Raw genomic sequence first — 21,350 nt, 5'->3', positions numbered from 1 at the left:
GATGATGATGATGAAACTGTGATGGTCCAGTTTACTCAGGACAAAATGGCCATGTGCAGAGAGCGCTTCCATGCCTTCGTGTGGTGTGCTTTTCACCATGTGTGACAGTTGCACGTTGGTGTGCTTTGCAGTTGTGTACGTGCCACAGAATTACGTGTGAGCCATTTGCATTGCTGGAAAGGGATGCAGTTATGACAGACGTTGCTAGAATCAAACCTTGCCAGGATTTTGTGGCTCATGAACTTCAGATGCAGTTGGGGCAGGAGATTAAGGAACTTGACCCTTTCCTCAGAGCCGGACCTGACTTGCCTCTCCCATTACTTGTGGTTGGTGTTATTCCCAGGATCAGCTTCAGAGAGGGCTAGTGGAGGAGCCGTGCTCGTTTCAAGTTGAGCGCCACGTTATTTCCTGTGGCATAGAGGCTTAACAACAGATTGCAGGCCGAGCAGCACGAACTACAACTAAAAATTGGCAGTTCTCTTTGATATTTATGAAGGCTTCAGCAGTGCAGCATTCCTGAAGGCTTCTGAAGGTCCCACAGGCTTCCAAGTCTCCTGCTGTAGGGGAAAGGAAAGCAAAAGAAAAGGGGCCTGCCTAAGCAGAATTAAAACACCTTCCTCCATTTTGTTTTCTTTGCCACACTCGCCAGGGGTTTGCTCTCTTTTACATTGCAAATTTCCGCTGTCTCGGGCTTTTAGATTTATTTCTGTTCTATCTTTTGTGGTTTTTTGTGCATGTAGCCAGAAAGACTACAAGGGACTCACTATTCGGTCCAGTCGGACATCTGGAGCATGGGGCTCTCCCTGGTGGAGATGGCCATCGGCAGGTATCCAATCCCCCCACCTGATTCGAAGGAGCTGGAGCTCATGTTCGGCTGCCCCATAGGGGGCGACTCGCCTGTCTCTGAGGCATCTCCAAGGCAAAGAACACCCAGCCGGCCGATGAGCGGTAAGATCATAGTCATACCTCTTGTTGCGTTTGCTTCATGTTGTGGTTTTTTGGGTTGCGATCGCCACACGCGCAGAAACGTTCTGCGTGCTTCACACATGCGCAGAAGTGCCGCTCTAGTTGCGGACTTTTCGGGGTGCGAACGGCACCCTGGAACGGATCATGTCCGCAACTAGAGGTACCACTGTATTGGCTGATGCATTCTGTGCCCACGGCCTGGAAATCTGGAAATTCGCCTAAACCCACCCAAATTCCAAGGTTCTGCTGCCTATAGGGAAAGCTCTACAAAGGCAACAGGAGAGTTCACAATGCAGCAGTCTTGTGGTCAGAGGTTGGTGTCATTTATGCCGTCTTTTCCTCTCTAAACCCAAAATCCTGCTTTCTGTAGCAAACTTCCCTCTTCATGCCCACAGTGTAGGTTGTCCAGTTTAACACAGGGAGGAGGACCATGTCAGCGAAGACGTATGATGCCATCCCAGAGCTGGTCTCTGCATGGAGGCCTTCTTGGAGTTGATGAAGACAATATACCTAGGAATAAAGGAAGCTGCTTATACCGCATCAGACCATGGGTCCAGTTAACTCAGTCTACACTGACTGGCAGTGACTCTCCAGGATTGCATGTGGGGACACTTCCCAGTCCTGCCTGGAGCTGCCATTTGGGATTGAACCTGGGACCTTCTGCATGCAAGGCAAATGCTCTGCCACTGAGCTATGGCCCTTCCCCAAAGTGTAATTATACTCTCCTCAGGGTAGGAGTTGAGACTCATTTATAAAGTAGCCATTTGTGCAATGGTGAATTGAATACACCTTTGGGGAATAATTTTCTTCTGCTGGATGGTGGTTCAGCAATCCGTCAACATGCAGCTTCCTAGCTCGGTGCCTTATTATTTTCAATGCCTGCCCCCCCCCTTTTAAGGCAAACCTACTCATTATTATGTATGTATATTTTTTATTTTAAAAGACTGCTGGTGTTATCTATTTACTTAGATAAATTTTATGCCTGCTTGCTCTTAACGCTGGGTTTTTATCAGTATTTTTTAAGTCAGTATTTTGCACTGCTTCATGTTAAGCTGGTTTTAGTTGTCCAAGCTATATATAAACCTTGTTAGGTAAATAGACATAAATAAATAAATTGAGGCTGCAAAAACTGCACAAACGTCTCCTCAAGAGTAATTATGACAAAATGAGGTGCTTGGAAGACTTTTTCCACATGGTTATTTTCAGATTATTTATGGAATCTCTTTCCTAACTGCTTCCCATTTCACAAGGGGCTCACTGTAACTAAAGTAGCCTTCTCCAACCTGGTGCCCTCCAGCTGTTTTGGGCTACAACTCCCATCATCCTCAGCCAGGAAATGCTGGCTGGGATTGATGGGTGTTGTAGTTCCAGAAAAGCTGCAAGGCACCAGGTTGGAGGAGGCTGAATTAAGGAAATGAGGTACCTAGCTACTGCCAAATGCTTCTGCCAGACAGAATTGGGTTTTTTTTTGTTTTTAAAAAAGAAACAAAGCAGCAATGAATAACAAAACCTCAGTGGTCATTTTGTAAGCATGTGAATATCTGGACTTCATGTGAGCATTTGAAAACCAACATTTAGAGATGGCTTTGGGGGTAACAGAACTTACTAGAAAAGGTAGGAGCAACAACAAAACGTAAGAAAGAGAAATGAGTTGTCTCATTAACTTCCAACCTCTGTTGTGACTTTTCAGCTTATGGCTCAGACAGCAGACCACCAATGGCTATATTTGAACTCCTAGACTATATTGTCAACGAGGTAAGCCAGCTGCTATTATTCTGTGTTTTGCATTTTGGCGAGTTTTGCAAGGAGGAAATGTGCTGTAAGGAGGGTTTAGACTTCACCCCATTCCAGCATATGGATCCTTCAAAACGTAAAGGTAGCTTGCCTCACCCTGGATGTGGGTGGGGTGGGTGCAAACTCCCCTGTACTGCACACAGTTCAAGCAACATGTTAGGACAAGAAGTGGGGAAGCTCAGGCTCAGGGGCCACATGTGGTCCCCAAGCCATTCTATCTGGCCCTTGGAACTCTCCAGGCCATAGGCCCCACTCATATCTGGGCTCTACTTCACATGCTGGGTGTTCTTGTCCTGCTGGGATGTGTCCTTGAACTCCAATTATGCTTCTCGTTTGCCTGCCCATACCTGGGCAAAATCCACATCTGTTGCTCTGCTCACTTTTGCCCTGCCCTTCACTCTAATGTGGCCCTCAGGAGATTGCCCAGAAGTGAATGTGGCCCTCTGGCTGAACAGCTTTCCCCACCCCAGCTAACTCAAGTGAGACAAGCTGCTTGTGGGGGCTTCTTCCCTGCAATCTGTGCCAATTTGGGGGCCGAGAGGGAACCCCTTGCAGCACCCCCTCCAGGAAGGCTCTCACCTGATCCTCCATCCTCCTCCTCCTCCAGTTGTTGTGCTCTTTCATTTCCCCTGGGGAAGAAGGGAGGGCGCCAGTTCCAAGCCTAACATGCTCGAGTCATGTGGAACCTAAAAGATTGCACTTTTGGACCCGTGATCATTTGGCAAGCCTGGATCAAAGCAAGGGCTGCAAGATATTGAAACACTGCCTTCCCAGGATGCAGCATCCAAGAGAGACCATCCCAGGGATTGCAAATGCAGGAAGGCTGTACATTGCCCTCGCTTATTTTAATACCTTGTCATGCAAAAGCACCACTGCATTTTATTCCCCATTTCAGAGCCCTGATTTCCAGCCCTGAGACTCTGGGGCTTGGAGTCACTGTACACATTGCATGATGCACACAAAGCTTTTATGCACTTCTTTTGGTGACTCACAAATGTGCTCTGGTGTTCAATTTAAAACTAAAACCCTGCCTTTTAGACACTTGCTGCCATGATCATATCCTTTGACATTGTCAACATGTCTACACGCCCTCCCCCCAAAACACCACCCCCGTTTGCCTGCCAACACTAAATCTGTGCTTCCGGTCTCAAAAGACAGCTAATGTTTGTATGTGGGTGGAGTTTTTTTGAACAAACTGATTTTGTCAGCCCCTTCACACCACACAAAATACCACTTGGACCTTTCTCTGATGTCATATGTGAATGCCTTATTTGTCAAGAGAGTGCTTAAAACCCCTTCAACTCAATTGCATCCTTTTTATGCCTTCCTAAAGAACCATTAAATAAACTGCAAGTTTCAGGAGTTATATTGTTGCAATGTTTCTTCTTTTTTGCTTTCATCTCTTTGCCACATCCCCCCCCAGCCTCCTCCAAAGCTTCCCAGTGGAGTCTTCAGTCCAGAATTCCAGGACTTCGTGAACAAGTGGTGAGTTCAGTTCTTGAGCAGCTTATTTTCAGAGGAAATGTTTTTTACGTGTGTTTTTCAAACTCTGTTTGGGGTTCACTAGTAAATAAAAAGTGTGGTTTTGCTTTTTGGAAAGAATCCTAAGCAGACGGGGTCAAAATGCTTCTGGGTCTCCCAAATGCCAGTCCTCTTTCCCCTTAATTTAACATGGGTGGGGAACCTCTGGCTGTAGGCCTAATGAAGCCCTCCCAAGCCCCACCCACATTTGACCCATGAGGCCATTTTGGCCAAACCATACTCACCTGTCACTGTATATGACATCAGCTGTGGGACAGGTATAGGCAGGGCATGGACAAAAAGGACTTAGGCAGTGCCTGCTTTCAGCTTTGGCTGCAAAGCACTTCGCGCCATGTTTCCCAAGCACTGGCTATCAGCTGATTGTTGCTGCTTGGGTAGAGCTGCACACAGAACCTAGCGCTAGCAGTCAGCTGATTGTCGGCAGAAGGGAAATGCTATACATACTTCTTTGCCCTCGCGGTTTGGTTTCCAGCAGTGTGGCAAAAACAGGTCATTTGAATCCCGGTTGTCAAACCTGGCCTGTGGGTGTGTGAAGGATCTGCTCCACTGGTCAGGATCCAGTTCCCCACCCCAGATTCAGCCCACAGCACAAGCCAGGGTGAAGTTCTCTTGCACAAGCCCTGTTGAAATGTTCAGGAGCCACACAAGAGTTGTCATTCAGTGCCGTATCACCATCTAAAGCCGGCCAAATGGAGAGCAATGGTTGGCATTGTCCGTTCTGCGATGCAGAGTGTATTGAAGTGGCAAGAGGAGTATGACACTCTTTCCTTTTATGCAGCTTGGTCAAGAATCCAGCAGAGAGGGCAGATCTGAAGCAGCTGGTGGTGAGTGGAAACTCCTTTCTCTGCTAACAGTATTCTGGGGCTTTCCAAGATGCCTTCTGCCAGCTTTTGAAATCTGGAAGCTGGACAGAAGTCACGGTCTTAGGGAAGCTGGTATAAAAAGGGTCCCCTCTGGCCTCTACCTGTGCAAGGAAAATACATTTTGCTGCCTTAATCTGCTCCATGCTAATTATGTAACAACTCCCATGGGAGCCTCAAAGTTGGGCTTTCTTTGTTGTAACACCCCCCTTTTGCATCCTCTAGGTCCACACATTCATAAAGAGATCAGAAGCCGAGGAAGTGGATTTTGCAGGCTGGCTGTGTGCCACCATAGGCCTTAACCAGCCTAGCACCCCGACCCACATGGGAGGAGTCTGAATTTGGAGTCTCCAGGGCAAACAACACACCAAGAGCTCCTGCGGCCGATTCCTTCTGCTCCTGCTCTTCCCGCGCCACCTTCATTCCAAGTGGAGTCTGACCAGGACCTCCCCCTGCAAGACCCACTGAAAGCAAACTGGAATGGCGCCTGGTGGATTTGTGTTCCAAGCTACTTCCTGTTCCAACTGTTTAAAGCTGTTTTGGTCCTGTTTCTCAGAGCTTCTGTCTACTAAAAAAAAAAAAGTCTATTCCCCAGCCCATAAACTTCCCTTTAAGAGTGTCTCCCTAATTTTAGCATGTGCCAAATTCTCTCCCCCATTCCCCGTCTCTTTTATTTCCTCTTTAGGGTTCTAAATTAACAGCTGTTGTGTTTGATTCCTTATTTGTTAACTGACCAAACATGTGATGCTTTAAGTGATAGCGATATGGCAAATTTGGCACTGGATGTTGGGATATCCTTTCAACAAGTAGGAAATCCTGCTGGAGCTGCTTCCTTCTCACCTCTCCTGGGTTGTTTTGACCGTGAGCCTTTTGTGGTACTTTCCCCCAAGCCTTGCTTAGCCAGTGTTGCGGGCAGAACAGTTCAGAGATGCCCCAAGTCCAGCCTCCCCTGAAGCATGTCTTTGCTGCTGCTAATCTGAGATCGAAGTTATGAATAATGGCTCTGATATTTTGGTTTGTATAACAGACTCTTGGTAAATGTGAGTAGGACCCTGTGCCGTAGACTGCTGCCACCCTCCGCCCCCAGGTCAACACACAGAAATCTGTTGGCACTTCTATTTATTTTTAAGTGTCTTGTTGCATATGTTTGGGATTTGCTTAGTGGTATACATCTGTCCCCTTCTGGTTAATTTGGTACAGGCAGCTGCCCGTTTATGCACATTCAATATGTGTGAGACCAAACCTGGAAGTGACCTGGAAATGTCCTAAAGACACCACTGAAACATCATTTAAAAAGGGCAGAATGGTGTTTGTGGGCTTTTTCAATTGGTTTCGATTATGCGCAATTTCACTGATGCGCACGGTGCCTCGGAACATAACCCTCGTGTAAACGAGGGGGGGGGGGCTGCCTGTATCTGTATTTTGAGAACAGGTGATGAGAAAGAACTATTTCTCTCAACCAGAATCAAAGACTTTTTGAAGAATGAGTAATAAATGATAATAATAATACACATCAGAATGGTTTCCCTTCTAGGTCAGCTGATGTTTGATATGACAAATTGTGCATACTCAAGTGTTTGAAAATTCTTTTAATCATTTTTATTATTTCAGGTGTTTCATCTTACACTAATAAATGTCATGAAGTTACTTCAGGGAGTGGGTTATTAATTGTGGTTCGTTGGTATCAAGACGGATTCAAGGCGTTTGGGCAAGGGGGGGGAGGAGAGGTTTGCTACTCCAGTGCTGCCCTTTGAGATCTGCACACCCTCCTCCTCCCGGGCACATTGTCACGCATTCAATTTGTAGATTTCCTTCCATTCTTCCTTGTGGCACATCAAGCTAACCTCTTCAGCGCATAGCTAAGCGATAGAATTCGCTACCGCAAGATGTAGCAATCGCCACCGACTTGGGTGGCTTGAAAAGAGGATTAGACAAATTCATGTAGGATAAGGCTATCAATGTCTTATCAGCCACAATGGTAATATATTACAACTCCCAGTATCCGTGCATGCCAGTGGCTAGCCATTTCAAGTGGGGAGAATGGGGCAATTTATAAAGCTACACACCCACCCACCCGACTATTAGTTGGGAGTATATGTGCTGCTTGCAGTTGTTCACTCCACCTCAAAGCCTGTGACAGATAAGGAGACCCCGCAGCTGTTTGCACACATCTGTATGGTCATACATCTGGGTTTAGCCCCACTCCCTTGGGTGATGTTCAGCTATTACACCGTAAACCAGCACATGTGAAATCCAGACACTGGATCACAGACACATGAAACAGACAACCAAAACCCCTCAGGCCCCTCTCTGGTCTTGCCTAAGCCCACTTTTTTTGCCTGCACCTGGGAAGAGGAAGAGCAGGGGAAAGCACCTGGGGCTGAAAAGGACTTAGAAGAAAAACACCCAGGAGCACAACCAGCTTCACTTCCCTAAGAGGAAGCAGCACTGCTGGGTTGGCAGGTAGGAAGAATCAGCTTCTTCTGCCATAGCAGCACAGAGCTAAGGGAGGCTAGAAAGAGAAGCACTTCAGCTCTGAGGACCAGCAGCCACTGCAGGCACTCAGCACCCTTGATCACAAGTACAGCACTTGCTTCCAGCAGGACCTATCTTAAAAACCCTTCGGTAGAAGCCCAAGGTATTTTAGACACACTCCAGAAGATGGGCTTGTTGCAATCAAGCCTGTGGTTGCCAAACTAAGCAGTAAGGGGGAGGGATACTTGGGCACCTCATTCAAGGCAAGAAACCCCTGATTTTAGGAAGATCAACAGACTCCCCTCTATTTTGTACACAAATACGATCCGCTGACTTTTGCTGAAAGAAACACCGTTCCATATGCCCGCTTCAGAAGTAAAAGCTCCTGTCTCAAAATGTTCCCCATTATTACTTGTAGACAATACATAAAATGTTCAAAGTTTCATACCGTGGGTTGGAATCAAAGGAAATTGTTGCTTTTTGTGAATGCCACAGCAAATGCTACATGCAAGAAAAGTCCCAAAGTACCGTTTCCGTTTGTAGTATTTGAGGTTGGATAGTGCCATTGGCTTAGACTTGATGCTTTTTCATCTTATTTTCACCAGCAGCAGATGCTGCAAAGGGTAGATTATTGCTTTGGGAGGAGTTGCGTGTTGGACTTTTCCCAAATGCTACTTGGCTCAAAGAGTGTGTGTTTAAAAGGAATCATGCTACATAGTGATGCATCGACACTGCATTCTCCCAACACCGGCCACAGTTCATCACCACCTCTGGAAGCCTTTGGGAAACCCAGATGCACTTGTGAATACTGTTTGGTCTCTGTAGCACCAAGCAAAGTCCAATGAAGTAATTTGCTTGAATGGTGGTGGACAGGGAGGTTCCTGAGTTTGGGAGGAAAAGGCTGTCAGGCTGCTGCATGCTACACTTCATGAATCGGATTCCTCCTCCTCTTCCTCCTCCTCCTCTTCCTCTTCACTGACATGCATTTGCAACTGCAATTTAGTTTGATTGATGGCAGCTTCATTGTCCATCTGTCCCGTGAGCATGCATAAAATAAAAAACCCAGTTACTTCAGGACAAAGAACGCAAACCAGAAGCGCCCTCCTATTTGAGAGATGCAACAATGTGCATAAAGGTAAAGGTACCCCTGCCCGTACAGGCCAGTCTTGCCAGACTCTAGGGTTGTGCGCCCATCTCACTCAAGAGGCCGTGGGCCAGCGCTGTCCGAAGACACTTCCGGGTCACGTGGCCAGCGTGACATCGCTGCTCTGGCGAACCAGAGCCGCACACGGAAACGCCGTTTACCTTCCCGCTGGTAAGCGGTCCCTATTTATCTACTTGCACCCGGAGGTGCTTTCGAACTGCTAGGTTGGCAGGCGCTGGGACCGAACGACGGGAGCGCACCCCGCCGCAGGGATTCGAACCGCTGACCTTTCGATCGGCAAGCCCTAGGCGCTGATGCTTTTACCCACAGCGCCACCTGCGTCCCAACAATGTGCATAAACACCCCCAAATACATCTTTCCAGTTTACTTGCAGGGTTGCGAAAGCTCATAGGTTCCTGCTTGGCTGTTTCAATTTGCAGAACAGACACTGGTGCCACAAAATACTCATTCCACACTTGTTTTGTGTGGCAGCAATGGCTACCTTTGACTCCCTGGGGTGACCAGGGGATGGAAGAAATTGAAAAGGAACAGTTCTTTAAAGAAAATGACATGTTTTTTTCTGCCTCTCTCCTGGTGCGACTCCCCACCCCCCACTCTTAGTGTGTCAGCAATGCTACTGGGACCATTCAGCTGGCTCAAATCCATTTTGGCACAGGAGGCATTCTCCTTTCCAGGCAGGGGGAAATAAACGCTAAAAGGATTAGTGGATGGTATGTTGCACCTCCTCACCAGCATTCGATCAGGGCCAGTTGTCTCTCTTGGCAACCTGACACTGCCTTCCTCCCAAAAGAGAACAGCGGGGAGCGGGAACTTACGTTCTGATGCTCCTCCATCTCGGTATCGGGAGGTACGGTCATTTTTCCTTCCCTGGCGCTGATCATGGACTGAAGGGCCAACTCTTCCACCTAGAAATGTTTTAAAGAACAGTGAAAGCAGCACAGCCAAAATGTTAAAACCAGCAAGTTCACCCTTCGGCAACCTGGCGCTCTCTACAGCTGGCACCAATAGAAGTTGACAGTCCAAAACATCTGGAGGGCACCAGGATGGCAAAGTCTGCTCTCGTTCACCACCCAGTGTCAGGGGAAATTAGCATGATGCTGGGGAAATAGCTCAGTCAGTAGAGCATGAGACTCCTAATCTCAGGGTTGTGGGTTCGAACCACACATTAGCCAAAAGTTTCCTGCATTGCAGGGGGTTGAACTAGATGGCCTTCATGGTCGCTTCCAACTCTACAAATCTATGGTTCTATGAACACCAAAATTCAAATCCTCTAAGCTCTCGGGAGTGTAAAAAGCTGCCGTACACCAAGTCAGACCATTGGTCCATCAGTATTGCCTACACGGAATGGCAGCGGCTCTCCAGAATTTCAGGTAAGGAGTCTTTCCCAGCTGTACCTGGAACCTTCTGCATGCAAAGCAGATGTTCTACCAGTGAGCTACAGCCCATTTCCCTGTGGGTAAATTGCGCAATTCCCCACCCCAATAAAAAGCAACTTGGCTGGATTCACTAGAAGGCAGGATTGTCAAGAAACAGCAGAACAAGAAACAGCTTACAGCAAACATATTCAGGTGCACGGAGTTAGTTAGTCCTGCTCTTTTGAATATAAAGTCATGTTGACATGTTAAAATGAAGAACAGAAGGAGTGGGTTACAGCAGGTGGAGGAGAAAAAGCTTGAACAGGAACGAACTGAGATAACAGGAAGACGGGTAGCTGTAAACAAAATTAAAATTCCCGCTTCAAAAGCATTCAAGTTTCATTTTTTTAAAAAAAAAGTCCACAGGGATGGATGTGGAGACAGCATTGCCCAGATTTACAAAATTACCACATCACAAGGATTAGAAATTTAGGGTCGCAGAATTGTAGTGTTGGAAGGGATTTTTAAAAATAACTACTTTTAAAAGAAAACTGAATTCCATGTTTGCGAGGCACACTTAACAGGCACATGGAATGAAGCCAAAACATGGAATGAAGCCAAAACAATGGTGAGCAAGCATCAGCATAGCATCTAGCACTCTGCACATGCCAGGAAGCTTAAGCTCTAATCTCTTCCGGAAAGTGCATTCCCTAGCGCTCTATTTATAACACTGCCGTGTGTGTGTGTGTTGTTGTTTTCCCTTCTCCATACCAGAGCCTTAGCACTCAGCTGAAAGCTGTACTAATGCTCCCAAAACCTTGTGGCATTTAAAGCAAAACACTGCAAACAACCACTGGCCAAGCCCTTTTATAGCTACAAGTTGCAGAAGAGGAAGCAAACTGCATGGTCTATGGAGAAATTGCACCTTTAAATAAGCACTCTTCATCTGACCTTTGTTTGGAAGATGAAGGAAAAGTTCAAGAGGCTTAAAAGACTACACCAGGTTTGGGGAAACCTGTAGTCCTCCAGCTGCTGTTGGACTACAACTCCCATCAGCCCTGGCTAAAATGGCCAGGAGTCTCTCTCACTCCTACCTGGAGATACTGGAGATTGAACCTGAATGCAGAATTCTACCACAAAGCTATGGCCCTCCCCTCCCAGGAACATCTGGAAAGTCAAAGCTTCCTTACTCTGGGGCTACACACACAAAGTTGTGGGTTCAGAGCTTTAAGGGAAGCTATCTTTTGATGTTAGGTTGGTTACTGTAAGGAGCAAGGCTGCCTAATTTACAGCAACTTCCTTATGGGATTTCTTCTTTGGGGGAGCTTCAAGATGAATCTTACTGTTTCTTCCCCCACCCCCCCTGCCATCTTGGGGCTCTTTGAGAGACTGAAAGAGAGGATATAAATATGTAAATGTCTAAATTATTATGTATGCCAATACAGCTTTCTGATATGGCTGTTATCTTTTCATATTGGGTGATCTCCAACTGAGTCACACTAAGGCTAAGTGTGGTCTGCTGTGAATAGGTGTAATGTTGGATAGGACCCATTCAAATGCCAATATTGCCTAGCAAGTCATATTGAGCAATATAGGAATTTTATTTGAAGAGTGAGCTTCAGGTGGGAGAGAGAATGAGTGATATTCAATGTGAGCTGTACACAAAATAGATCCACAGAAATCAGTGAACTTAAGTAACTCAAGTTCATTTCAATGGGTCTACTCTTGAGTATGACAAAAAAGAATTGTTGCAGGAAGAGGATGGATAGTGCACAAGAGCTGAGGAGAAGGCAGGCCTAAGGGCTCTATTGAAATGAGGAAAAAATAGAGGCCTACTATTGTGAAAACAGCTGAATAAAGAGAAGAGGAAGGAATGGGTTTGATTCTTAAGTCACATCCATACCGTACATTTCAAGCACATGACTTCTCCCAAATAATCTTGGGAACTATATTTTAAGGGCACTAGGAATTGTAGCTCTGTAAATTCCCAGGATTCTTTGGGGGAAGCCATGTACCTGAAATGTATGCTGTGGATATTCCCTTATTTGCATAAACACATGCATGCTACAGAGGCAAATGAGAACACCTAGGAACACAAAATGGACCTATATAAAAACAAATAAAGAGCCCTCCTACGTTAGCCCAAGAACCTCCACCTAACCCAGCATATGCCAATCTGGTGCCCTCCAGTTGTGTAGACGGCAACTTTCTTAAGCATGTCATCCTCTGTGACATAGGAGGCTGCCTTATATAGAACCAGGCACTGGGCCTCCCCAGCTCAGTACTGTACTGTCTATCCTAGGGATGGAGAACTGCAACCCTCCAGCTGACATCAGCCTTCACCTTGCACCATCCCTGGCCATTGGCTAAGATGGCTGGGGCTGATGGGGACATCCAACATGTGGGAGGACTACATATTCCCCACCCCGGACCTGAAATAATTCCAATAAGATGCATAATAAAATCTAATATATTTTCACCCAAAAGGAAAGCAGTGCCTAACCTGGTGATAACCAAATGAGCTAGGTTAAGGAGGGAGCTGCAGCTCAAGATAGGAAAAGAGGTGTTACGGGAGGTAGCTACATTAAATGAATTCGAATTTCCGGGAACTGATGGGCTGCACCCAAGGGTAATAAAGGACGCTGCAAGGCAGATCCTCTACCACGGCGCTGACCCGTTGCAGCGAAAGCCTGGGTTCTGCCAGCAAACCCACAGCCGTGGTCCCCAAATAAGCCTCATTTTGCATGGAAGGGGATCAAAAAACCCACCGCCCTGAACTCGCTGACCGCACGTCCCTCCACCCTTGCTGACGGGCTGCACTCGCCAGGCGTTTGCACCGAGCGCAACTCAAACACGGGTTGAGGAAACGCGTGCACACGTGCACCTGCAGACGCACACACATAACGCCCTAAATTGCATATGCAAATAAACCCCCTCCCCCCCCATAGAGACGGGCCCAGAAAGCCTCTCTCCCCTCCCACCCCACTCCAGCTCCTGTTCTTTCAAACCGCTCCCGCCCCCCGCGGACCTTGAGCCGGTTGAGTTGATCGTGCAGTGCCGCCTTGACCCGCAGCAGCGTCTCCTCCTCCTTGCGCAGCTCCTGCAGGCGGCTCAGCATCCTGCTTCTGCTGCTGCCGCCGCCACCGCTTCAAGCCGCGTGGAGTGATGACGCTACCTTTGTCGCGGCAGCTCGCCTGCCCGGAAGGAGGCAGCGCCATCTTGCTTGAGGGCGGAAGTGCTCAAAGTTCCGCCGGATGGCTGGCGCGTAAATCCTTTTCGCCCACCCCTTTCTATTGGCCGCTCCGCTTTTCGACAGAAAGGGCCCGCCCGCCTTTCTCCCATTCTGCAATTCGGTGAGGGCGCGGGCAGGGAGTCACGTCTGCTTCTACTTTAGCGGACCGGTTTACCCATTGCAGCGGCATAATTTCTCATTGCAAAGGGAAGCGAGGGAAAGAAATTTCTTTTGTGAATCCTCTCCTGCGTCAGGTTGAGAGGTGGCGCATAATGGAACATATTTAGCTAGAATGTTTCCAATTCTGGTATTCTCTTTGTTGTATTTAAAATAGCAAACCTGCAGTTGTTGTAGCCCTTACGGAGCTCAGGGTCTGCTAGTGGGGTAGAAAAGCTGAATATACTGTATTGCCAATTCATTTCACATCTGGCAACCAATGTGCTCCATTGGTTTGTACTTTGGTAGTCTAAAAATCCCAATTTTTCATGCCCCTCTAGTGGCTATGGTGGTTTTTACCAGATGTATTTAGTGTATACTCAATTCTGACCAAACTACACCTCGATGCCAGGTGTGAAATATATTGGCATTGTTTTCAAGCTCTCATACCCCACTGCACCACCTCCATTATTTTGTAGACACAAGTTTTCATAGTTGAGCACTGACTCTTGGTTTAAGGTACAGGCTTGCTTTTGCTGGAACGGGACAGCTACCCTCCTGCACTTTCTAAGCAGCAGTTCAAAAGATTGGACATGTCAGATGTTGCAAACTGAACCTCAACCAGAAAAAAATCCCACAACTGGCTGAGTGTTTAACTACTTTGTGTATTCCTTCATATTTACTATTGGTACTATTTCTATAGCAATGACCTGTCCTCACTTAACTTTAAAAAGGATTTATAGGCCATCCTTCCATTCTATATATTCAGTGGTCAGGGGCTATCTACAATTATTCCCAGAACATGCAGAATCAAAACTGCATGTCAACTGCAACCCGCTCTGCATCATGTACATAAGAGGAAATCTGATGCAGAATCAGCAACTTTGAAAGTCTTTGGTCAAGTGTTTTGTGATATCACATTAACTGCAAGTTGTATTTCCACTTATGCCCATTTAAAAGCCCTTTCCAATATTTTATCCCTAGAACTCCCTCCAATGCCCATTCCACATTACTGATGAAAGTTTTAATGAGTTTGCATCCTAGTTAAATCCATCACCTCAAAACTTCCATCTCTCCTTCCCCTCTAATTTTGTTCCGACTCCAAATTCTATCTGTTATAACTTGGTTTTGTGTGCCAGAATTCTTCTGAAGAGTAACTCACAAGTCCTAACACTCCACTTCAGAGTAGTTTATGTGGTACTATAAATAACATGGTATCCAAAAAAAAAATGTTTTGATATGTCTTTATAACACATGCAAATCATCTTAGGTCTCTGGCTAAACCATTCCATAAAAATGTATTTACTGGCTCCTGAATTTCCATTCCATTCTTTCAGGACTGAAGGGCATCAGCGCAAATGATTAGTAAAGACAGCACTCTGGATAGATTTGTTTTTTATTAACTGTAATCCACAGTACAGCCCTTTTCAGCACTGAAGCAGAGAAGTGCCAATGCTTGTCTTATTTATGCTGCAGTTTCCTTCTTTTTAGCTGCAGTTTCCGTCTTTTTAGCTGCAGTTTCCTTCTTTTTAGCTGCAATTTCTGTCTTTTTAGCTGCAGCTGCAGCCTCAACCTTTGCTTTGCCCTTTGCTGCTTTCTCTTCTCTGAGCTTGTGCTGTAGGGAAAAATTAAGATGGTTATACTCCGCAGTGCTTTGAAAACAGGAAATCTAATTTCAATCCAATTTTTACCCCACTTACATTCTTAGCATGGCGCAAAATGGTGTTGCGTCTCATAGTCTTGGCATATGGATTCAGTTTAATCATAACTCTCAAATTCTTCAGTGGATTCTTCTTAAGAACTCTGCGGTGAATCTTTTTCCTGCAGAAGGTGGTTGGATGAGTACATAGCCCTTTTATTTATAGCCTAGTCATCACCATCATGCAGTGCAGATGGGTTAGATTATATACAGCTCAATAACAACAACAACAACAAAAAGAAGAAGAAGAAGAAAAAAAGGAATTCCTAAGCTCTGTTAGGATGCCAAACACAGATACTAGGGAGAGAATCTGTGTGCAACTAGAAAAATACTGCTACACAATATGACAGAAATTCAAGGTTCAAATCTAAAATTCCCACTTGAAGCTTCATTTCCCCTTATCTATGTTCCAGAAAACATCCAGTGTATCTCACTTATAGCACTACTTAAGGACTACTATTTTAAGTTGAAAATTTAAAACAAACACTAACTTTGGTGCACGGAGGGCCTTCTGGATCTCTGGGCTTTTCAAGATTCTTCCAAGATCTGTATTGGTCATCTTGTGCATTGGCAGGCTGCATTTAAATACAGGCATGTTACAGTTTTAGCACTGAACTCTCACACACAAATACATTTCATCTCCTTTTAGTTATTGATGATAGATATTACAAGTATTTACATGAGCACCCTTCCATTTGTCATTAAGTAGGCCTGGACAGAATTCCAAATGGCAGAGTACAAAATGTGACAATTTCTCATTCAAATAGGGCAACCTCAGTCACACACAACCATGCTTCTACCGTCCCCTGCCCCAACTGGGATTTGAACCCATTTCCACTATTTCCTACAGCCCTTCCTCACCCAAGCCAATGCCTTGGAGAAGTGGGAGCCATCCACTGTCTGCCACCCTCTCCTCCTTGATAAGGTGTTTTTCGGCCTGAAAAGGAGGCATTAAGGAGGAATGGCAACTATTATGGGATTTTCCAGTGAGCATACCAAACAGTCACCAAGCCCACTACAATACTTGAAACTCCCACTTTATTTGTAGGGCAATTAACACTTCTAACCACTAGTGAGGCTAAGCAAACCCAACCAGAACCTAAAAACAAGCTTACTTGTAGTTACTCTTCAGGGTGGCTGGCTTACGCCAGGTGCCATACAAGTCATCCAACTTGCGGAAAGCACTTTCAGTCCAAATGCAGAAACGTCCAACATGGCCACCAGGAGCAAGTCTTAAAAGGTTCAACTTGTTGACATCAAGAAGGGTAATCCCTGTTAGATAAGAGCACAGTGTACGTATTTTAAGTACACATGTTCACTATTCTGATTAATGAATTGTTTTCTTACTGCCTAGAAGATAAAAGGGAACACGATGCGGCTCTTAACCATATTCCCACCTAAACATTCACCCCAATCTGGGTATTTAGTCAGAACCTCCACCAAATCATGTGTTTCATAAACACGGACCAATGAAGTGGAATATCATCATTTTTTACACCCCTCCAGCCTACAACCTCCCTCATGCATCTTGCATAGTAATTCAAAAGCTACCTGGGATGTTCCTGAAAGCTTTTATGATGCCATTGTCCTCATTGTAAATAATGCAGGGTCCCCTGCGCTGGATGCGACGGCGGTTCCTCATTTTTCCCTTGCCTGCACGCATACGCTGGGAGGCATAGACCTGGGTGGAAACAAACATTTTGTGTAAAAACCAAGTAACCACTTTCAGGGTTAACAACTGTGCTTCTGCAACTCAGAACTTCACAATCATCAGTGTTCATCTGAAACACGGACCAGTGAAAAATTCATCATTTTGCAGAAGCAACAGTAATCAGATTGCTGAATGCTTTTATCTATATGAAGCTATATATATATATATATTTTTTCCCCCTTGGATTAGTTAAACACACACACACTCCTCTACCACCCCAGATTTTTGCAGTCAACACTCAGCACACCTTTTTGATATCGTTCCAGGCCTTCAGCTTCTTAAGCAGTAGAACAGCTTCCTTTGTTTTCTTGTAGCCCTCGACTTTGTCTTCAACCACCAGAGGAAGTTCTGGAATCTCCTCAATGCGATGGCCTGTTAAGATAGCACATTTTAGATTTTAGTGCACACTGACTACAATGGCAAATAAACAACCAGCACCACTAAATGTCTGGGTTCATTAATAAACACCAGGATAGCAAAAAACCTGCACTCTAAGCCTGTTCTCCTGAAAACCCACTTATAACACCCCAATGTCTCTGTAAGTACTCTAAACTGTCCTCCAGGCTCATCAGTCACCTTCTATTCCTAGGGTGGTTAAACTGCAAAAGTTGTTGGACTACAAGTCATCATTCCTGACCACTGGCCGTGTTGGCTGAGGCCGACTGGAGTTGGTGGTCTGCAACATCTGGAGTTACATGCTCTGTAAAAGGTGCTCTGCTTCCTATAAACATGGGCTAGAAACTGTCCCACAATTACAACTATGTCACATTTAATAAGTACATGAATGGCCCTACATAAAACAACATACTTGCCTTTGGACAGAACAAGTGCCGGAAGGGATGAAGCTGCCAGAGCAGAGCAGATGGCATAGCGCTTCTGAGGTACGTTCACCCTACGATGCCAGCGTCGCCAAGTCTTGGTTGGGGCAAACATGCGACCTCCACGACACATCTATTTGTCAAGTGTAAAGGATGGAACCAAAGTATATTCTTGTGGAAGATCCACCCCCTCTTTCAGTCTTGCTCAGAGTTAGCTGATCATCAACCATCTGTACCAGCCTGATGACAGCAGGCAACTGTCACTGTATACAGAGTAAGGCGCAAATTACGACATCATGGCAAGTACGATCCCTCTATTCCTAACCAGTTTCTAGACACACAATACATTCTATCACAATGCTGTTAATAAATCATTATATTTCAATTGATTAGCTTTGCTTTTGAGGACATAATCAGAATGGGCAGCCAGAGTCAAGGATACATTGCCAAAAGCACCCTGGCCAGATCGATGAGTTCCACCTCCACGAACCCTTGGGATACGAGCAACAGCTCTTCCAGTACCCCAAGATTCAGCACTGGTCTGATGACCTGAAAAGAAAAGAAGCATGACATTAAATAATTACTGATCACCATGTTCTATGTCATTTTCCTGAAATTGTTAACAGCCAACATCAGAACTTCCACTGATATCACAGAGCTCAAAAACACGGACCAATGAAGTGGAATTTCATCATTTCAGCAAGGTATATATTTATTTTTATGCCATATGGATCTTTTAAAACTTACTTGAAGTAACAAGCCAAGACTTTTATTCAGTCAGGTTTTCAGAAATTATATCCAAAAAGCTTTTTTTAAAAAATAAGATGTGTATGTTAAATTTTCAATCCCCAGTGGTACTGGTACAACTCTTACCTGCAAGCTCGCTGACAGCATATGGTTGCCTGTTGTTTTTCCGCAAGTTGGTATGAACGAAGTTCACAATATCTGGACGAATTGGAGCTTTGAACACAGCAGGCATAGTGACATTTTTACCCGAAACTTCCCCCTTTTCGGAATATACCGAAACCAAAGGACGAGTACAAGCCTGGGGATGGGGAGAGAAGCAAATTCTCAAATACAAGTAACTGGTGTTATTGCAGTTCAGCAACAGCACAAATATTGCTCAGTTTCAGAAAGTCGTCAGCTCAACGGCAACAGCAAGTGGACAGCAGGCTACTGCCCCTGAAGACCGGATAGGACGCAAATTACAACATCACAGCAATATGTGCACTCACGCAATGTAATGCATTCTTGCACCTAGCATAAAAATGCTTGTTATGTTAAATAAAGAATGAACATACAAGTATTTCGGCTTATTTTTTAGACTCTCAGATGTCAGGGATTGAGAACCTGCAGCCCTCTATATCGTCCATACAATGCAATTCCTGTCCACTACTCAGGTCTTCTACTGGACTGCCATGAAACTGTTGGATCTGCTGACCACTTAAGCAAGCAAGTTATAGAAGACACTGTCTGTAGGCAACTTTCCTCCACATTCCAAGTACGTATACTACTTTGAACAAACAAAAGTCAAGCTGCCATGGATCATCTTGCTTTCTCATCTGATTTTTAAAGGTTATTTATGATATAATCATTTTGTAGTTTTAGACTATTTGTGGTTTCTTTTTAATCTTTTCTATTATAATTTCAGCATCCAGTTTCCCTCAGTTGCCAAATGTATCTCTGAAAGCCTGACAAACAAGGTTAAAAAACAGCTACTGCACTTTTTATCCTGCCCTGCCACATGCAACTGGTATTCAGAGGCATATTCTGTCTGAACATGTTCAATTTAATCATCAAGAATATAGGTATTTAACACACAGCATTGATAAGCCCATTTTGCATGAATTAATCTAACTCTTTTAGCCTCTAATAGGTAATGTAGAGCAGCAGCAAAGAGACTGAACTATGGAGTCCTGGTGCAAATCTTGTTTCTGCTCTCAACTCACTACATAGTCTTAGGAAAGCTGCAACACTCTCAACATCAGCTGAACTTGGAAGCTCTATACTATTGTTGCTATTAACCATTTTAATATTTACATCATTGTAAGTTACGTGTATGGTTTCTAGACATTATGAGGCCAATGGGAAAGTTAGAAAACTGGAAAGGTTTTGGGAAAACTGGAACATAGGCAATACTTATTTTACTGTTTCAACTACAATGTGTCATATGTAACTCAGTGCAATTAATTTTATATGCTGTCTGACATATTTATAATGAAAGCATGTAGCAATTCTATGCATATTTATTGGATTTAGTGCAGTTTACTCACAGGTAAGCACATATAGAATGAAAGCCCAAGTGTAAACATGCTGGCTTGGTAAATGCAAATTTCCAGCAAAATAATCAGGGTCTTAACGGAAACGTGCTGCACTCTATCCTACAAGCACAGGATAACTTATCATCTGAAAAGCGGGTGGTGGTGGTTGTAAATTGATATAAAACCCAGAAATTTCAGAGTTAAAAAAATGCATTACTGAAACAGTCCTCTCACGAAGACGGCACCACCTTTGGGGAGCTCAGAAGCATCTTGGGACTAGAAATACTGTATATATGTCTACAGCAGACGGGAGGGGGCGGAATGTGCCCCTCTCCAGTTACTGCTGGGCCGCAAATCCCAGCCAATGTGGTGAATGGTCAGGACTACAGCACGACCCTCTTCTGCTGTAGACCCGCCTTGCCGCGCATCTTTAAGCGATGAAGGCCACGTCTCTTGCACTCGGGTACTGATCGCGAGTTTTCCGCTGTGGGAACAGGATGCCGGACTAGGCCGGCCACTGACTCTTCCCTTGTGTGACTTAAAATTAAAGTCACTCAATCCAATGAGCGGTGGATAGGAGGGAAAAACGAGGAGCCAAGGGGGGGATTTCCTTCCAGGCCTCCGCATTCCCAGCGCTATCGGCTCCAGGCTGCGTCCCTCTTTCCTAGCTAAAGGCCCTCCCTCAGGTCGCGGTCGGTGCGAGCGGGGAGGAAGACAAGCGAGCCAGGCAGCCGCAGGAGCGGGCACTGGGCCTGCCCTCCCGAGTCAGCCAGGCCTCCACGCGGCGGCTTCTCCGCTCCAAAATGGCGCCCGGCCGGCCTGTAACGCCGCTTCTCCCCTCCGCACCGCCCGGCATATTCCCATTCTCCTTCTCTTCCTCCTCCTTTCCGCCCGCCATGGCGGCCTCCCCCCGACCACTCTGCCTCCCCAGCCTCACCTCCGGCAGAGCCCCCGGCCCCTTCCCTGCTCACCATGATGGCGACTAGCGGAGGAGCCCCTCACGCTGGCTTCTCTCACCAACTCGGCCCCGGCCGGAAAAGGAAGGACTGCTCGCGGCCGCTCCTCTTTTGCTTCTTGCGCACCTTTCCGCTCACAGCTCCGCCCTCCTTCCCCTCCCCTCCCCCCCCCCCCCGCCCAGCGGATTGAACTCTCGGCGCCCTCTTTTTTCTTCCCTGGACGTAAATCTCCTCGCTGCCGCTTTCTTTGATGAAAACTAAGGAAAGAGCGCCTTCGCTTCCCTTTCTTTGCATGAGTTCTCCTCAGAAATGCTAGGGATTATTTTAGTGTGTGCGGGCGGCGGCGGAGAGGAAACCTCA

At 45.8% G+C, this 21,350-nt stretch overlaps 3 protein-coding genes and 1 long non-coding RNA gene across 4 annotated transcripts in view; 2 read left to right on the top strand and 2 right to left on the bottom strand.

Annotated features, from left to right (window-relative positions):
* The window catches only part of MAP2K1 (mitogen-activated protein kinase kinase 1), a 39,665-nt gene extending 32,856 nt beyond the window's left edge, over positions 1 to 6,809 (top strand). The window contains exons 7-11 of the mRNA XM_083475193.1: positions 741 to 948; positions 2,657 to 2,721; positions 4,184 to 4,245; positions 5,081 to 5,126; positions 5,388 to 6,809. Coding sequence (XP_083331319.1) covers positions 741 to 948; positions 2,657 to 2,721; positions 4,184 to 4,245; positions 5,081 to 5,126; positions 5,388 to 5,501 — 495 coding nt within the window. The 3' untranslated portion in view covers positions 5,502 to 6,809. The remainder of the gene's footprint in view (positions 1 to 740; positions 949 to 2,656; positions 2,722 to 4,183; positions 4,246 to 5,080; positions 5,127 to 5,387) is intronic.
* Positions 6,734 to 13,393, bottom strand: SNAPC5 (small nuclear RNA activating complex polypeptide 5). Its single transcript, XM_083475284.1, has 3 exons — positions 13,186 to 13,393; positions 9,618 to 9,707; positions 6,734 to 8,668 (listed from the first exon to the last, which is right to left on the bottom strand). Exons 1-3 carry the CDS (start codon positions 13,273 to 13,275, stop codon positions 8,564 to 8,566), a joined length of 285 nt encoding a protein of 94 aa, XP_083331410.1. The 5' UTR covers positions 13,276 to 13,393; the 3' UTR covers positions 6,734 to 8,563.
* Positions 13,394 to 13,472: 79 nt separating this feature from the next.
* On the top strand, positions 13,473 to 20,987 carry LOC310693349. Its single transcript, XR_014519114.1, has 3 exons — positions 13,473 to 13,651; positions 18,400 to 18,477; positions 18,901 to 20,987. It is a non-coding gene; the product is annotated as an uncharacterized lncRNA (long non-coding RNA).
* RPL4 (ribosomal protein L4) lies at positions 14,924 to 21,344 on the bottom strand. The gene is made up of 10 exons (XM_083475192.1): positions 21,006 to 21,344; positions 18,647 to 18,818; positions 18,216 to 18,322; positions 17,768 to 17,906; positions 17,203 to 17,327; positions 16,796 to 16,925; positions 16,360 to 16,516; positions 15,736 to 15,819; positions 15,246 to 15,366; positions 14,924 to 15,160 (listed from the first exon to the last, which is right to left on the bottom strand). Exons 1-10 carry the CDS (start codon positions 21,006 to 21,008, stop codon positions 15,011 to 15,013), a joined length of 1,188 nt encoding a protein of 395 aa, XP_083331318.1. The 5' UTR covers positions 21,009 to 21,344; the 3' UTR covers positions 14,924 to 15,010.
* Between the last annotated feature and the right edge of the window lie 6 nt (positions 21,345 to 21,350).

Source organism: Podarcis liolepis, assembly GCF_965112155.1.
Source record: "Podarcis liolepis genome assembly, chromosome: 14".
Lineage (NCBI taxonomy): Eukaryota > Metazoa > Chordata > Lepidosauria > Squamata > Lacertidae > Podarcis > Podarcis liolepis.
The sequence above is the reverse complement of the archived record's forward strand: the minus strand, read 5'-3'. Positions and strand labels throughout refer to the sequence as shown.